This window comes from Oncorhynchus clarkii, chromosome 1 (assembly GCF_045791955.1).
Source record: "Oncorhynchus clarkii lewisi isolate Uvic-CL-2024 chromosome 1, UVic_Ocla_1.0, whole genome shotgun sequence".
Lineage (NCBI taxonomy): Eukaryota > Metazoa > Chordata > Actinopteri > Salmoniformes > Salmonidae > Oncorhynchus > Oncorhynchus clarkii.
Window position 1 is genome coordinate 61,470,456 of NC_092147.1, and position 13,435 is coordinate 61,483,890.

Below are 13,435 nucleotides of genomic sequence, written 5' to 3' on the forward strand. Positions count from 1 at the left end.
ACATTCAAATATTTTACTGAGTTACATTTCATAAGGAAATCAGTCAATTGAAATGAATGAATTAGGCCCTAATCCATGGATTTCACATGCATGGGCAGGGGTGCAGCCATGGGTGGGATTTGGGGAGCCAGGGCCAGCCAATCAGATTGAGTTTTCCCCCACAAAGGGGCTTTATTACAGACAGAAATACTCCTCAGCACCCCCAGACGATCCCACAAGGGGGAAAAGCCGGATGTGGAAGTCCTGGGCTGGCGTGGTTACACGTACTGCAAAATTCTCTAAAACGACATTGGAGGCAGCTTAGAGAAATTAACATTCAATTGGTGGTCATTCCTGCAGTCAATTGCACACTCCCTCAAAACGTGAGACATCTGTGGCATTGTGTGACAAAACTGAACATTTTAGAGTGGCCTTTTACTGTCTCTAGCACAAGGTGCACCTATGTAATGATCGTGCTTCTTGATATGTCACACCTGTCAGGTGGATGGAAAAGGATAAATTCTCACTAACAGGGATGTAAACAAATTTATGCACAACATTTCTGGGATTTTTTAAATTTCAACTTCAATTTCAAATTTCAAACATGGGACCAACACTTTACATGTTGGACCCATTCATATTTCTATTCAGTGTATATAAAACGTTATTTTTGGTATGAATATTGCTAGCAACAGAATAAACACATTTTGAATTACATACCTACAGTAGAAGAGGAGAATATAATTTCTAATGATGTCAACTTCACTGCATTTCTCGCAAATTACACTCATTGGAGGCAATTCAACTTTGAAAAAGCACCCGTGGATAGGCTATCAGTGTGGCAATTCCCGCTGGCTGCTGGTAAGCTTTCTTGACTTGGACATACATTTTTGCCAACACATGGCTAACCTTTGTTTAACAAACTAAACAGCTGCTCTTAGCAAAAATGTGTTTGGAGTAGAGGTCGACCGATTAATCGGAATGGCCGATTAAATAGGGCCGATTTCAAGTTTTCAATCGGAAATCTGTATTTTTTACACCTTTATTTAACTAGGCAAATCAGTTAAGAACACATTCTTATTTTCAATGACGGCCTAGGAACGGTGGGTTAACTGCCTCGTTCAGGGTCAGAACGACAGATTTTCACCTTGTCAGCTTGGGGGATCAGTCTCGTTAACTGTAAGGTTGCAAGATTGTTGCAACCTTACAGTAACTAGTCCAATGCTATAAACACCTGCCTCTCGTTGCACTCCACAAGGAGACTGCCTGTTACGCGAATGCAGTAAGCCATGGTAAGTTGCTAGCTAGCATTAAACTTATTTTATAAAAAACAATCAATCAATCATAAATCACTAGTTAACTACACATGGTTGATGATATTACTAGTTTATCTAGCGTGTCTTGCGTTGCATATAATCTGACAGAGCATACAAGTATCTGACTGAGCGGTGGTAGGCAGCCGCAGGCTCGTAAGCATTCATTCAAACAGCACTTTCGTGCATTTTGCCAGCAGCTCTTCGTTGTGCGTCGATCATTGCGCTGTTTGTGACTTCAAGCCTATCAACTCCTGAGATTAGGCTGGTGTAACCAATGTGAAATGGCTAGCTAGTTAGCGGTGTGCGCACCGCTAATAGCGTCTCAAACGTCACTCGCTCTGAGACTTGGAGTAGTTATTCCTCTTGCTCTGCATGGGTAACGCTGCTTTGAGGGTGGCTGTTGTCGATGTGTTTCTGATTCGATCCCAGGTAGGAGCGAGGAGAGGGACGGAAGCTATACTGTTACACTGGCAATACTAAAGTGCATATAAGAACATCCAATAGTCAAAAGGTTAATGAAATACAAATGGTAGAGGGAAATAGTCCTATAATTCCTATAATAAATAGCTACAACCTAAAACTTCTTACCTGGGAATATTGAAGACTCATGTTAAAAGGAACCACCAGCTTTCATATGTTCTCATGTTCTGAGCAAGGAATTTAAACGTTAGCTTTCTTACATGGTACATATTGCACTTTTACTTTCTTCTCCAACACTTTGTTTTTTGCATTATTTAAACCAAATTAAACATGTGTCATTATTTATTTGAGGCTAAATTGATTTTGATGTATTATATTCAGTATTGTTGTAATTGTCTTTTTTTTATTTTTTTATTTTATTTTAAATACGCTGATTAATCGGCATCGGCTTTTTTGGTCCTCCAATAAATCGGTATCGGCGTTGAAAAATCATAATCGGTCGACCTCTAGTTTGGAGTTACCTTTCTAGTTAATAGGCTGTGTTAGAGTTCACACTTCCTCTTCCAATTATAATGTGGAGACTTCTGCCAAATCTATTAATTTTAAAATGTTGATAACTTCTCCTTGCCATTACCATTCACGTGAAAAGATGTGGGAAAAACATTTTTTGCTAACGTATGATGGGGGTCCCTGTCTCGCCGGTTTGCATTGGAGGGGGTCCCTCAGCAAGAAAAGGTTGAAGACCCCTGGTCTAAAATCATGAGTTCTAGAATAAAAGTAGGGGAGTTCCCCTTGGCTGAGGAATAGTTACCTCAGAATGGGCCAGAAGGAGGGAGGAGATAGTATAGGTACAGTGCATTCGGAAAGTATTCAGACCCCTCGACTTTTTCCACATTTTGTTATGTTACAGCCTTATTAAAAAATGGATTCAAATGTTTTTTCCCCCTCATCAATCTACACACAATACCCCCTAATGACAAAGCAAAAACAGGTTTGTCGAAATATTTCATTTACATAAGTGTTCAGACCCATTACTCAGTACTTTGTTGAAGCTCCTTTGGCAGCGATTACAGCCTTGAGTCTTCTTGGGTATGACGCTACAAGCTAGGAATACCTGTTTTTGGAGAGACTTGGAGAAACCCCAGAGATGTTCGATCGGGTTCAAGTCCGGGCTCTGGCTGGGCCACTCAAGGACATTGAGACTTGTCCCGAAGCCACTCCTGCGTTGTCTTGGCTGTGTGCTTAGGGCCCCAGTCTGAGGTCCTGAGTGCTCTGGAGCAGGTTTTCATCAAGGGACTATCTGTACTTTGCTCCGTTAATCTTTCCCTCAATCCTGACTGGTCTCCCAGTCCCTGCCACTGAAAAACATCCTCCACAGCATGATGCTTCCACCATCATGCTTCAACGTAGGGATGGTGCCAGGTTTCCTTCAGACATGACGCTTGGCATTCAAGCCAAAGTGTTCAATCTTGGTTTCATCAGACCAGATAATTTTGTTTCTCATGGTATGGCCACTCTACCATAATGCCCTGATTGGTGGAGTGCTGCAGAGATGGTTGTCCTTCTGGAAGGTTCTCCCATCTCCACAGAGGAACTCTGGAGCTCTGTCAGAGTGACCATAGGGTTCTCTTGGTCACCTCCCTGACCATGGCCCTTCTCCCCCGATTGCTCAGTTTGGCCAGGCGGCCAGCTCTAGGAAAAGTATTGGGGGTTCCAAACTTCTTCCATATAAGAATGATGGGGGCCACTGTGTTCTTGGGGACCTTCAATGCTGTAGAAATGTTTTGGTAACCTTCCCCAGATCTGTGCCTCAACACAATCCTGTCTGAGCTCTACGGACAATGCCTTCGACCTCATGGCTTGTTTTCTTTCTCTGACATGCACTGTCAACTGTGGGACCTTATATAGACAGGTGTGTGCTTTTCCAAATCATGTCCAATCAATTGAATTTACAACAAGTGGACTCCAATCAAGTTGTAGAAACATCTGAAGGATTATCAATGGAAACAGAATGCACCTGAGCTCAATAGCAAAGTGTCTGAATACTTATGTAAATAAGGTATTTGTTTTTTTATAAATGTGAGAAGGAAAAAATAGTAACCTGTTTTCGCTTGGTCATTATGGGGTATTGTGTGTAGATTGATGAGGACAATGTTTTATTTAATACATTTTTGAAAAAGGCTGTAACGTAACAAAATGTGGGAAAAAAGCAAGAGGTCTGAATACTTTCCGAATGCACTGTATAGCCATTGCAAAAACCCTGCAATCACTAAATAGGAGATAACTACAATGACCCAGGCCCACAGTCTCTTTGTGTATGACTGACATGACATACACGTTTGTTTTTGTTACCCACCAGGATGGTCCTCTGCAGGTTGGAGTTGACGCTGCTGAACATGAGTTTGCCTACGATGGTGGCGATGGTGGGAAAGACCAGAGCGCCACATAGGATTCTAGTGGCTGACACGTGGTCTGCCAGGGGGCTGGCCTCTGCCGGGATACGAGGCACTGGACACCCAATCCCTGAGAGAGACCGAGAGGAGGGGGCAGGGTAAGGGTGGGGTTTGGTGCATTGTGGGTGTTGATGTTTTGCCAATACATCTTCACAAAGCTAGATATGCCGCACAATACACACAAAAGCACATTCATCAAGTGATGAGTATATGCATCAGTCTGTACCAGTTTGAGTTGGTATCTCTAGTTCGGGCAGCCGACTGGGGGTAGAGAAGTGCTTTTGCCCAGCAAGCTGAGCCTGGAGAGAGAAAAGGTTGTCGGGTTTCTCCCCGCACCAATCACTACCTTGATGAGATCAGTGGGAAACCCCCCCCCCCTCTACTGGACCTACCCACCACCACCACCACCAGCCCCAACGGACGGACCACCTCGTAGTACTCTTTTATCCCCAACAAACACTGCGCACACCCTGGGAAAGCCACAGTGTTCACACAAAATAAATGATCAGACATTTATCATGCGCACAAAAAGCTCAATGTTGTGCACAAAATTCGTTTACAGTCTTTAACACAGGTAGCATCATCTATCAAGATCTTTATCACCCACTCTTCATCATACAGACACACACACATAATGAATAAGCTGAACTCCACCCATTTTAGTATAACACTGGTGTTGCGGAACGGTGGGCATCCCTACCAATGTGTCCTTTCTGACCTGGGAAGATGCTGTTGAGGATCTGCAGCTTATTGGAGTACTTCCTCCAGAAGCGCAGCACGTAGTCCTCCCAGCGGATCATCTTCCCCAGGATCAGCATGACGGGGATGGTGGGCAGGCCGATGAGCAGGAACAGGGGGTCTGCCCGCTCCATCACGTCCAGGCCCTCCTTATGGCCCACCACCTGGGCACAGGGACAGAGGGGACACCATGGTCAAGCCGTAGTCTGTTAATAAACACAGCCGTGTGTGTGCGCGTTTTATTTTTATGGTCTCACCTGCATGACAGTGACGGCCCCGTAGGTGACAGCGGTCCAGTAAATGGAGCCCACCATGATGCCAGCGGCGGTGAAGGGACAGGCCTTGGAGATTAGCCGGTCCGCCAGGTCTAGCACATACACCACCGGCCCTGGAGGGATACAGAAAGATAGTGTCTGTTACCGATTGTAAAAACAGGGTTTGGAAGGGTGTTGTCCCCTCTGTGGCCTGGGTCATATTCATTAGGGCACACCGTAGTGTCGGTTTTCAATCACTGGTCATTTGTGTTACTTTATACTTTACTTTTTGTGTTATGTTTTTACAGTGAAAAAGGGAAAAGAAGAGCCTGTCTAGAACTCTACAAATAGCTCATGCTGAGGTGGAGTAAAGAAGAGTCCCTAACAGATGACAGTTTGGGATTGTCTCTCCAGCAGGGGTCATAAGATTCCTGGTGGTACTGTAGAATGCTTAGTGAGGGTGTCAGTCATTCCATGGATGCCCTAGTGTCTGCTGTTTTTTTCTTTCAATTAAGACCTAGACTAGGGAATCCCAAATGTTTACACTCCGGCCCCACTTCAAGCATTGGGGAACATCCCGCTCCCCGCCCCAAACACGCACATCCATTTCTATGGGCACAAGCACTGTTCAGACACTTCTTTGTTGGCAGAGAGAACATTTTGCAGGTTTAAAGCTCATTTCCTGCAAGTCTACACATTTTGTCAAGGGGTGCAGAGAACATTCACTGTTTTAAAGCTCATTTACTTACAATTCTATACATTGTGCCATGTCTCATGTGTATTCGTGTGATATTTGATAGCTTCAAACAAAACAGTACAACAAAATCTATGGCCTAAAAAAAAAAAAAAAACTTTAGCTGATCTGAACATTTCTAACAAGTTATAATAAGCTCTCTAAAAAGGTATGTAATGACTGACATGACTGGTGGAAAACTGATGCACTACCCAATTTTGAAAATGCACCCTCGCGCGCCCCAGTTTGGCCGCCACTGACCGAGACAACCAGGTGAGGAGAGCGCCTTAATTCATCAATCAAGTACCAGGGAGGAGTGCAAACACTCGACCCTCTGTGGAATGAATTTGACACCTGTGGTATACACCATCCCTCTACTCGCAGACACTAACCCGTGTACAATGAAAGTAGCCCTACTTGAAGTACAAATGAGAAAGTGATGTCTTCAGTAATGAGGAAAAACACATACGCTACATGGTCAAAAGTATGTGGACGCCTGCTCGTCCAACATCTCATTCCAAATGTCATGGGGCATTAATATGGAGTTTGCTGCCCTTTGCTGCTATAACAGCCTCCACTCTGGGAAGGCTTTCCACTAGATGTTGGAACACTGCTGCTGGGACTTGCTTCCAATCAGCCACAAGAGTATTAGTGAGCTCGGGCACTGATGTTGGGCAATTAGGCCTGGCTGGCAGTTGGCATTCCAATTTTTCACAATGGTGTTCGATGGGGTTGAGGCCAGGGCTCTGTGCAGGCCAGTCAAGTTCTTCCACATCGATCTGAACAAACCATTTCTTTATGGACCTTGCTTTGTGCATGGGGGCATTTTCATTCTGAAACAGGAAACTGTTGCCAAAGTGGGAAGCATAGAATAATCTAGAATGTATGCTGTACGATTAAGATTTCCCTTCACTGGAACTAAAGATGCCTAGCCTAAACCATGAAAAACAGCCTCACACCATTATTCCTCCTCCACCAAACTTTACAGGTGGCACTATGCATTAGGGCAGGTAGTGTTCTCCTGGCATTCGCCAAATCCAGATTTGTCCGTCAGACAGCCAGATGGTAAAGCGTGATTCATCGCTCCAGACAACGCGTTTCCACTGCTCCAGAGTCCAATGGCGGCGAGCTTTACACCACTCCAGCCAACACTCGGCATTGCACATGGTGATCTTAGGCTTGTATGTGGCTGCTCAGCCATGGAAACCCATGAAATGAAGCTCCTGACGAACAGTTATTGTGCTGACGTTGCTTCCAGAAGCAGTTAGGAACTCTGTAGTGAGTGTTGCAATCGAGGAAAGATGATTTTTACAGGCTTCAGCACTTTGTGGTCCCGTTCTGTGTCCACTTCCCGACTGAGCCGGTGTTGCTCCAAGACGTTTCCACTTCACAACAACAGCAGTTACAGTTGACCGGGGCAGCTCTAGTAAGGCAGAAATGTGGAAAGGTGGCATCCTATGGACGACGCCACATTGAAAGTCACTGAGCTCTTCAGTAAGGCCATTATACTGCCAGTGTTCGTCTATGGAGATTGCATGGCTCTGTGCTCGATTTTATACACCTGTCAGCAACGGGTGTGACTGAAATCGCAGAGTCCACTAATGTGAAGGGGTGTCCACATACCTTTGACCATGTAGTGTAGATACATGTAGGCACGCACATAGGCCACAATCGTGAGATATTCAACGAGTAAGGTAACTTCAACAGTGAGGAAAAGCACACAGAATAAACCAAAGAAAGACACACCGTTGTGAGACATTATTAAAGTACAATGAGTAATGTGATTTCAGCAACGTGGAAACGCTCAAAAGAATGAGCTTCCTTTACTCAGCATTCCTGTTGTGCTCAGAGAAAAAGCATGTGAAGTATTGGGTTTGACTGGAAAACATTTGCGCTGGAATGTGTAGCAAAAGAGGATTAGGCAGAGGAGAGAAATGGATTGTTATTTAGATGAAGACTGCCAATTTTACCATGGCTGTGGAACACCTTCACAGTGTTAGAGGGAGACCATGTGTGTGAACCTGGCTCTAACTGTCATAAGAACAGGCCTGTATCAATGCTATAGGAACAGGCCTGTGTCCAAGATCAGATTAGGCAGCCACTCTGTGTCATATATAGTAGCCTACCCCATATGACCCCTTAGGACAGTCAAGTAATAGCTATGACCTCCAGCTAACCTTTTTCCATCCTCCTTTTTATCATCCTCCTTCCTCATCCTCCTCTCTCACATTCCAGAGCAATCAGGGGAAATCATTCAATATCTATGGGGACGGGAGGCAACCTGCTTTACAGGAGACCAGTGGAGGACACTAAAGGGAAAGAGGGGTCCAGGACATCAGGTCTCTTTGATGTGAAGGATTGTCCTCATTGATGGCTATGCTGAGCTGTCTTTTTACTTTATTTTTTAAGTAGGCGACATGCCCGAAGTGTCACTTGGAAGACTTTAACACTGCGTCATTGTTTGAGTTACCCGGCCGAGGCAACAGCATCAGTTTGACTTTGAATGTTGAATGTTTTAGTGATCCTCAACGAGGCCAATGAGCTGATTATGTGGCACTACTTGGCACTGTTGCCATGGCACCTGTAGCAGAGCCCATCCCCCTCTGCTGGAGCAGAACCACTGGTCATATCCAACTCAGACTTGTCTCCCTAGGCAGACAGGTTGCCTCCCACATGAACAATGTTCAAGTGCTGTTGCCCAAGGTCTGGGATTTCAGAGAGACACCAAATCAGTACACAGACACTGTCCACTACTCTTGCAGGGTTTCTTCTGCATAGAAAAGTCTTGGGCGGGCCACCTTAGTGTTTTTTCAGGGCCGCCTATGTCCAAAGAGTGATAAATTAACATATATATATGGTTGTTTTAAGTTTACACTGTAAAATGTCCGACCACCCAAAAAATACAAATAATTGTGTGTGTGTGATATACACTGCTCAAAAAAATAAAAGGAACACTAAAATAACACATCCTAGATCTGAATGAATGAAATATTCTTATTAAATACTTTTTTCTTTACATAGTTGAATGTGCTGACAACAAAATCACACAAAAATGATCAATGGAAATCAAATGTATCAACCCATGGAGGTCTGGATTTGGAGTCACACTCAAAATTAAAGTGGAAAACCACACTACAGGCTGATCCAACTTTGATGTAATGTCCTTAAAACAAGTCAAAATGAGGCTCAGTAGTGTGTGTGGCCTCCACATGCCTGTATGACCTCCCTACAACGCCTGGGCATGCTCCTGATGAGGTGGCGGATGGTCTCCTGAGGGATCTCCTCCCAGACCTGGACTAAAGCATCTGCCAACTCCTGGACAGTCTGTGGTGCAACGTGGCGTTGGTGGATGGAGCGAGACATGATGTCCGAGATGTGCTCAATTGGATTCAGGTCTGGGGAACGGACGGGCCAGTCCATAGCATCAATGCCTTCCTCTTGCAGGAACTGCTGACACACTCCAGCCACATGAGGTCTAGCATTGTCTTGCATTAGGAGGAAGACATGTGACTAACAGAAATTTAATAACGTGTCTCTGAACAAGGGCGGGGGGGGGGGGGGGTTCAAAATCAACAGTCAGTATCTGTGGCCACCAGCTGCATTAAGTACTGCAGTGCATATCCTCATGGACTGCACCAGATTTGCGAGTTCTCTTCCACCAAGGCACCTGCAAGTTCCCAGACATTTCTGGGGGGAATGGCCCTAGCCCTCCGATCCAACAGGTCCCAGATGTGCTCAATGGGATTGATATCCGGGCTCTTTGCTGGCCATGGCAGAACACTGACATTCCTGTCTTGCAGGAAATCACTCACAGAACGAGCAATATGGCTGGTGGCATTGTCATGCTGGAGGGTTAGGTCAGGATGAGCCTGCAGGAAGTATTGAGATTGCCTGCAATGACAACAAGCTCAGTCCGATGATGCTGTGATACACCGCCCAGACCATGACGGACCCTCCACCTCAATCCAGAGGCCTCAGTGTAACGCACATTCCTTCGACGATAAACGGGAATCCGACCATCGCCCCTGGTGAGACAAAACCTCGACTCGTCAGTGAAGAGAACTTTGCCAGTCCTGTCTGGTCCAGCAAAGGTGGGTTTGTGCCCATAGGCAACGTTGTTGCCAGTGATGTCTGGTGAGGGCCTGCCTTACAACAGGCCTACAAGCCCTCAGTCCAGCCTCTCTCAGCCTATTGTGGACAGTCTGAGCACTGATGGAGGGATTGTGCGTTCCTGGTGTAACTCGGGCAGTTGTTTTTGCCATCACTGGCAACAACATTGCCTATGGGTACAAACCCAACGTTGCAGGTGTGATGTTCGAATGTACTGATCCTATGCAGGTGTTGTACGGACATTGCAATTTATTGCCCTGGCCATATCTGCAATCCTCATGCCTTCTTGCAGCATGCCTAAGGAACGTTCACGCAGATGAGCAGGGACCTTGGGCATCTTTCTTTTGGTGTTTTTCATAGTCAGTAGAAAGGCCTCTTTAGTTTCCTAAGTTTTCATAACTGACTTTAATTGACTACCACCTTTAAGCTGTTAGTGTCTTAATGGCCATTCCACAGATGCATGTTCATTAATTATTTATGGTTCATTGAACAAACATGGGAAACAGTGTTTAAACCCTTCACAATGAAGTTCTGTGAAGTTATTTGGATTTTTACGAATTATCTTTGAAAGACAGGGTCCTGAAAAAGGGGCGTTTCTTATTTTGCTGAGTTTGTAAACATACACACAGCCATCGCAAATATTCAGACCCATTGAATTGTCCACATTTTGTTAGGTTACAGACTTATTCTAAAATTGATTTAAAATGTGTTTTTCCCCCTTCATCAATCTACACACAATACCCCATAATGACAAAGCAAAGTCAAGTTAAGGCATTTTTGCAAAAGTATGATTTAAAAAAAACTGATTTATTACATTTACATAAGTATTCAGATTCTTTACTCAGTACTCATGTCTTCTTGGGTATGACAATACAAGCTTGGCACACCTTTATTTGGAGAGTTTCTCCCATTCTTCTCTGCAGATCCTCTCAAGCTCTGCCAGGATGTATGGGGAGCGTCGCTGCACAGCTATTTTCATGTCTCTCCAAAGATGTTCGATCGGGTTCAAATCCGGGCTCTGGCGGGGCCACTCAAGGACATTCAGAGACTTGTCCCGAAGCAACTCCTGCATTGTCTTGGCTATTTTCTTAGGGTCATTGTTCTCCAGTCTGGGGTCCTGAGCACTCTGGAGCAGGTTTTGTACTTTTCTCCATTCATCTTCGCCTCGATCTTGACTAGTCTCGCCGTCCTTGCTGCTGAAAAACATCCCCACAGCATGCTGTTTCCACCACCATGCTTCACCGTAGGGTTTGGTGCCAGGTTTTCGAGGGTTTGGTGCTAGACGTGACACTTGGCATTCAAGCCAAAGAGTTCAATCTTGGTTTCATCAGACCAGAGAATCTTGTTTCTTATGGTCTGAGAGTCTTTAGGTGCCTTTTGGCAAACTCCAAGCGGGCTTTCATGTGCCTTTTACTGAAGAGTGTTTTCCATCTGGCCACTTCCAGAAAGCCCTGATTGTGGAGTGCTGCAGAGATTGGAGAACCTTCCAGAAGGACAACCATCTGGGTCATCTCCCTGACCAAGGCCCTACTCCTCCAATTGCTCAGTTTGGCCGGGCAGCCAGCTTTAGGAAGAGCTTTGGTGGTTCCAAACTTCTTCCATTTAACAATGATGGAGCAAAGTACAGAGAGATCCTTGATGAAAACCTGCTCCAGTGCGCTCAGGAACTCAGACTGGGGAGAAGGTTCACCTTCTGACAGAACAATGACCCTAAGCACACAGCCAAGACAACGCAGGAGAGACCTGAAAATAACTGTGCAGCGATGCTGCCCATCCAACCTGACAGAGAATAATGGGAGAAACTCCCCAAATACAGGTGTGCCAAGTTGGTAGCGTCATACCCAAGAAGAGACTAAAGGCTGTAAACGCTGCCAAAGGTGCTTCAACAAAGTACTGAGTAAAGGGTCTGAAAACTTATGTAAATGTGATATGTTTTTATTTTTAATACATTTGCTTTGTCACTATGGGGTAGTGTTTGAAGATTGAGGAGGGGAAAAAAACGATTTAAGACATTTTATAATTCTGTAAAGTAAGAAAATGTGCCGAACAACATTGCATTCACTGGCAGGACAATTCAAGCAAAGCCAATGTGGCGATAATGTATTGGGCCTATAGTAGAGGTCGACCGATTATGATTTTTCAACGCCGATACCTATTATTGGAGGACCAAAAAAAGCCGATACCAATATTTAAAAAAAAAATCAGACTATTTTTTTTCTTTATTTGTAATAATGCCAATAACAACAATACTGAATGAACACTTATTTTAACCTAATATAATACATCAATAAAAATCAATTTAGCCTCAAATAAATAATGACACATGTTCAATTTGGTTTAAATAATGCAAAAACAAAGTGTTGGAGAAGAAAGTAAAAGTGCAATATGTGCCATGTAAAAATGCTAACATTTAAGTTCCTTGCTCAGAACATGAGAACATATGAAAGCTGGTGGTTCCTTTACACATGAGTCTTCAATATTCCCAGGTAATAAGTTTTAGGTTGAAGTTATTATAGGAATTATAGGACCATCTCTCTATACCATTTGTATTTCATATAACTTTGACTATTGGATGTTCTTATAGGCACATTAGTATTGCCAGTGTAACAGTATAGCTTCCGTCCCTCTCCTTGCTCCTACCTGGGCTCGAACCAGGAACACATCGACAACAGACACCCTCGAAGCAGCGTTACCCATGTAGAGCAAGGGGAATAACTACTCCAAGTCTCAGAGCGAGTGACGTTTGAAACGCTATTAGCGCTCACCCCGCTAACTAGCTAGCCATTTCACGTCAGTTACACCAGCCTAATCTCGGGAGTTGATAGGCTTGAAGTCATAAACAGCGCTGTGCTTGCGAAGAGCTGCTGGCAAAACGCACGAAAGTGCTGTTTGAATGAATGCTTACGAGCCTGCTGCTGACTACCATCGCTCAGTCAGACTGCTCTATCAAATATCAAATCATAGACTTAATTATAACATAATAACACACAGAAATACGAGCCTTTGGTCATTAATATGGTTGAATCCGGAAACTATCATTTCGAAAACAAAACATTTGTTCTTTCAGTGAAATACGGAACCGTTCCGTATTTTATCTAACGGGTGGCATCCCTAAGTCTAAATATTCTTGTTACATTGCACAACCTTCAATGTTATGTCATAATTACGTAAAATTCTGGAAAATTAGTTCGCAATGAGCCAGGCTGCCCAAACTGTTGCATATACCCTGACTCTGCGTGCAATGAACGCAAGAGAAGTGACACAATTTCACCTGGTTAATATTGCCTGCTAACCTGGATTTCCTTTAGCTAAATATGCAGGTTTAAAAATATATACTTCTGTGTATTGATTTTAAGAAAGGCATTGGTGTTTAAGGTTTGGTACAGTGGTGCAACGATTGTGCTTTTTTCGCAAATGCGCTTTTGTTAAATC

General features: G+C 44.2%; 1 protein-coding gene across 3 annotated transcripts in view; it reads right to left on the reverse strand.

Moving 5' to 3' along the window:
- Nucleotides 1-13,435, reverse strand: part of LOC139410100 (E3 ubiquitin-protein ligase MARCHF5) — a 52,538-nt gene that overhangs the window by 2,936 nt on the left and 36,167 nt on the right. For 2 of the 3 annotated variants that reach the window (XM_071155553.1, XM_071155547.1), the window contains exons 3-5: nt 5,164-5,294; nt 4,869-5,070; nt 4,072-4,238 (exon numbers count right to left, since the gene is read on the reverse strand). In XM_071155553.1, coding sequence (XP_071011654.1) covers nt 4,072-4,238; nt 4,869-5,070; nt 5,164-5,294 — 500 coding nt within the window. The remainder of the gene's footprint in view (nt 1-4,071; nt 4,239-4,868; nt 5,071-5,163; nt 5,295-13,435) is intronic. The other variant, XM_071155559.1, reaches the window with a different exon arrangement.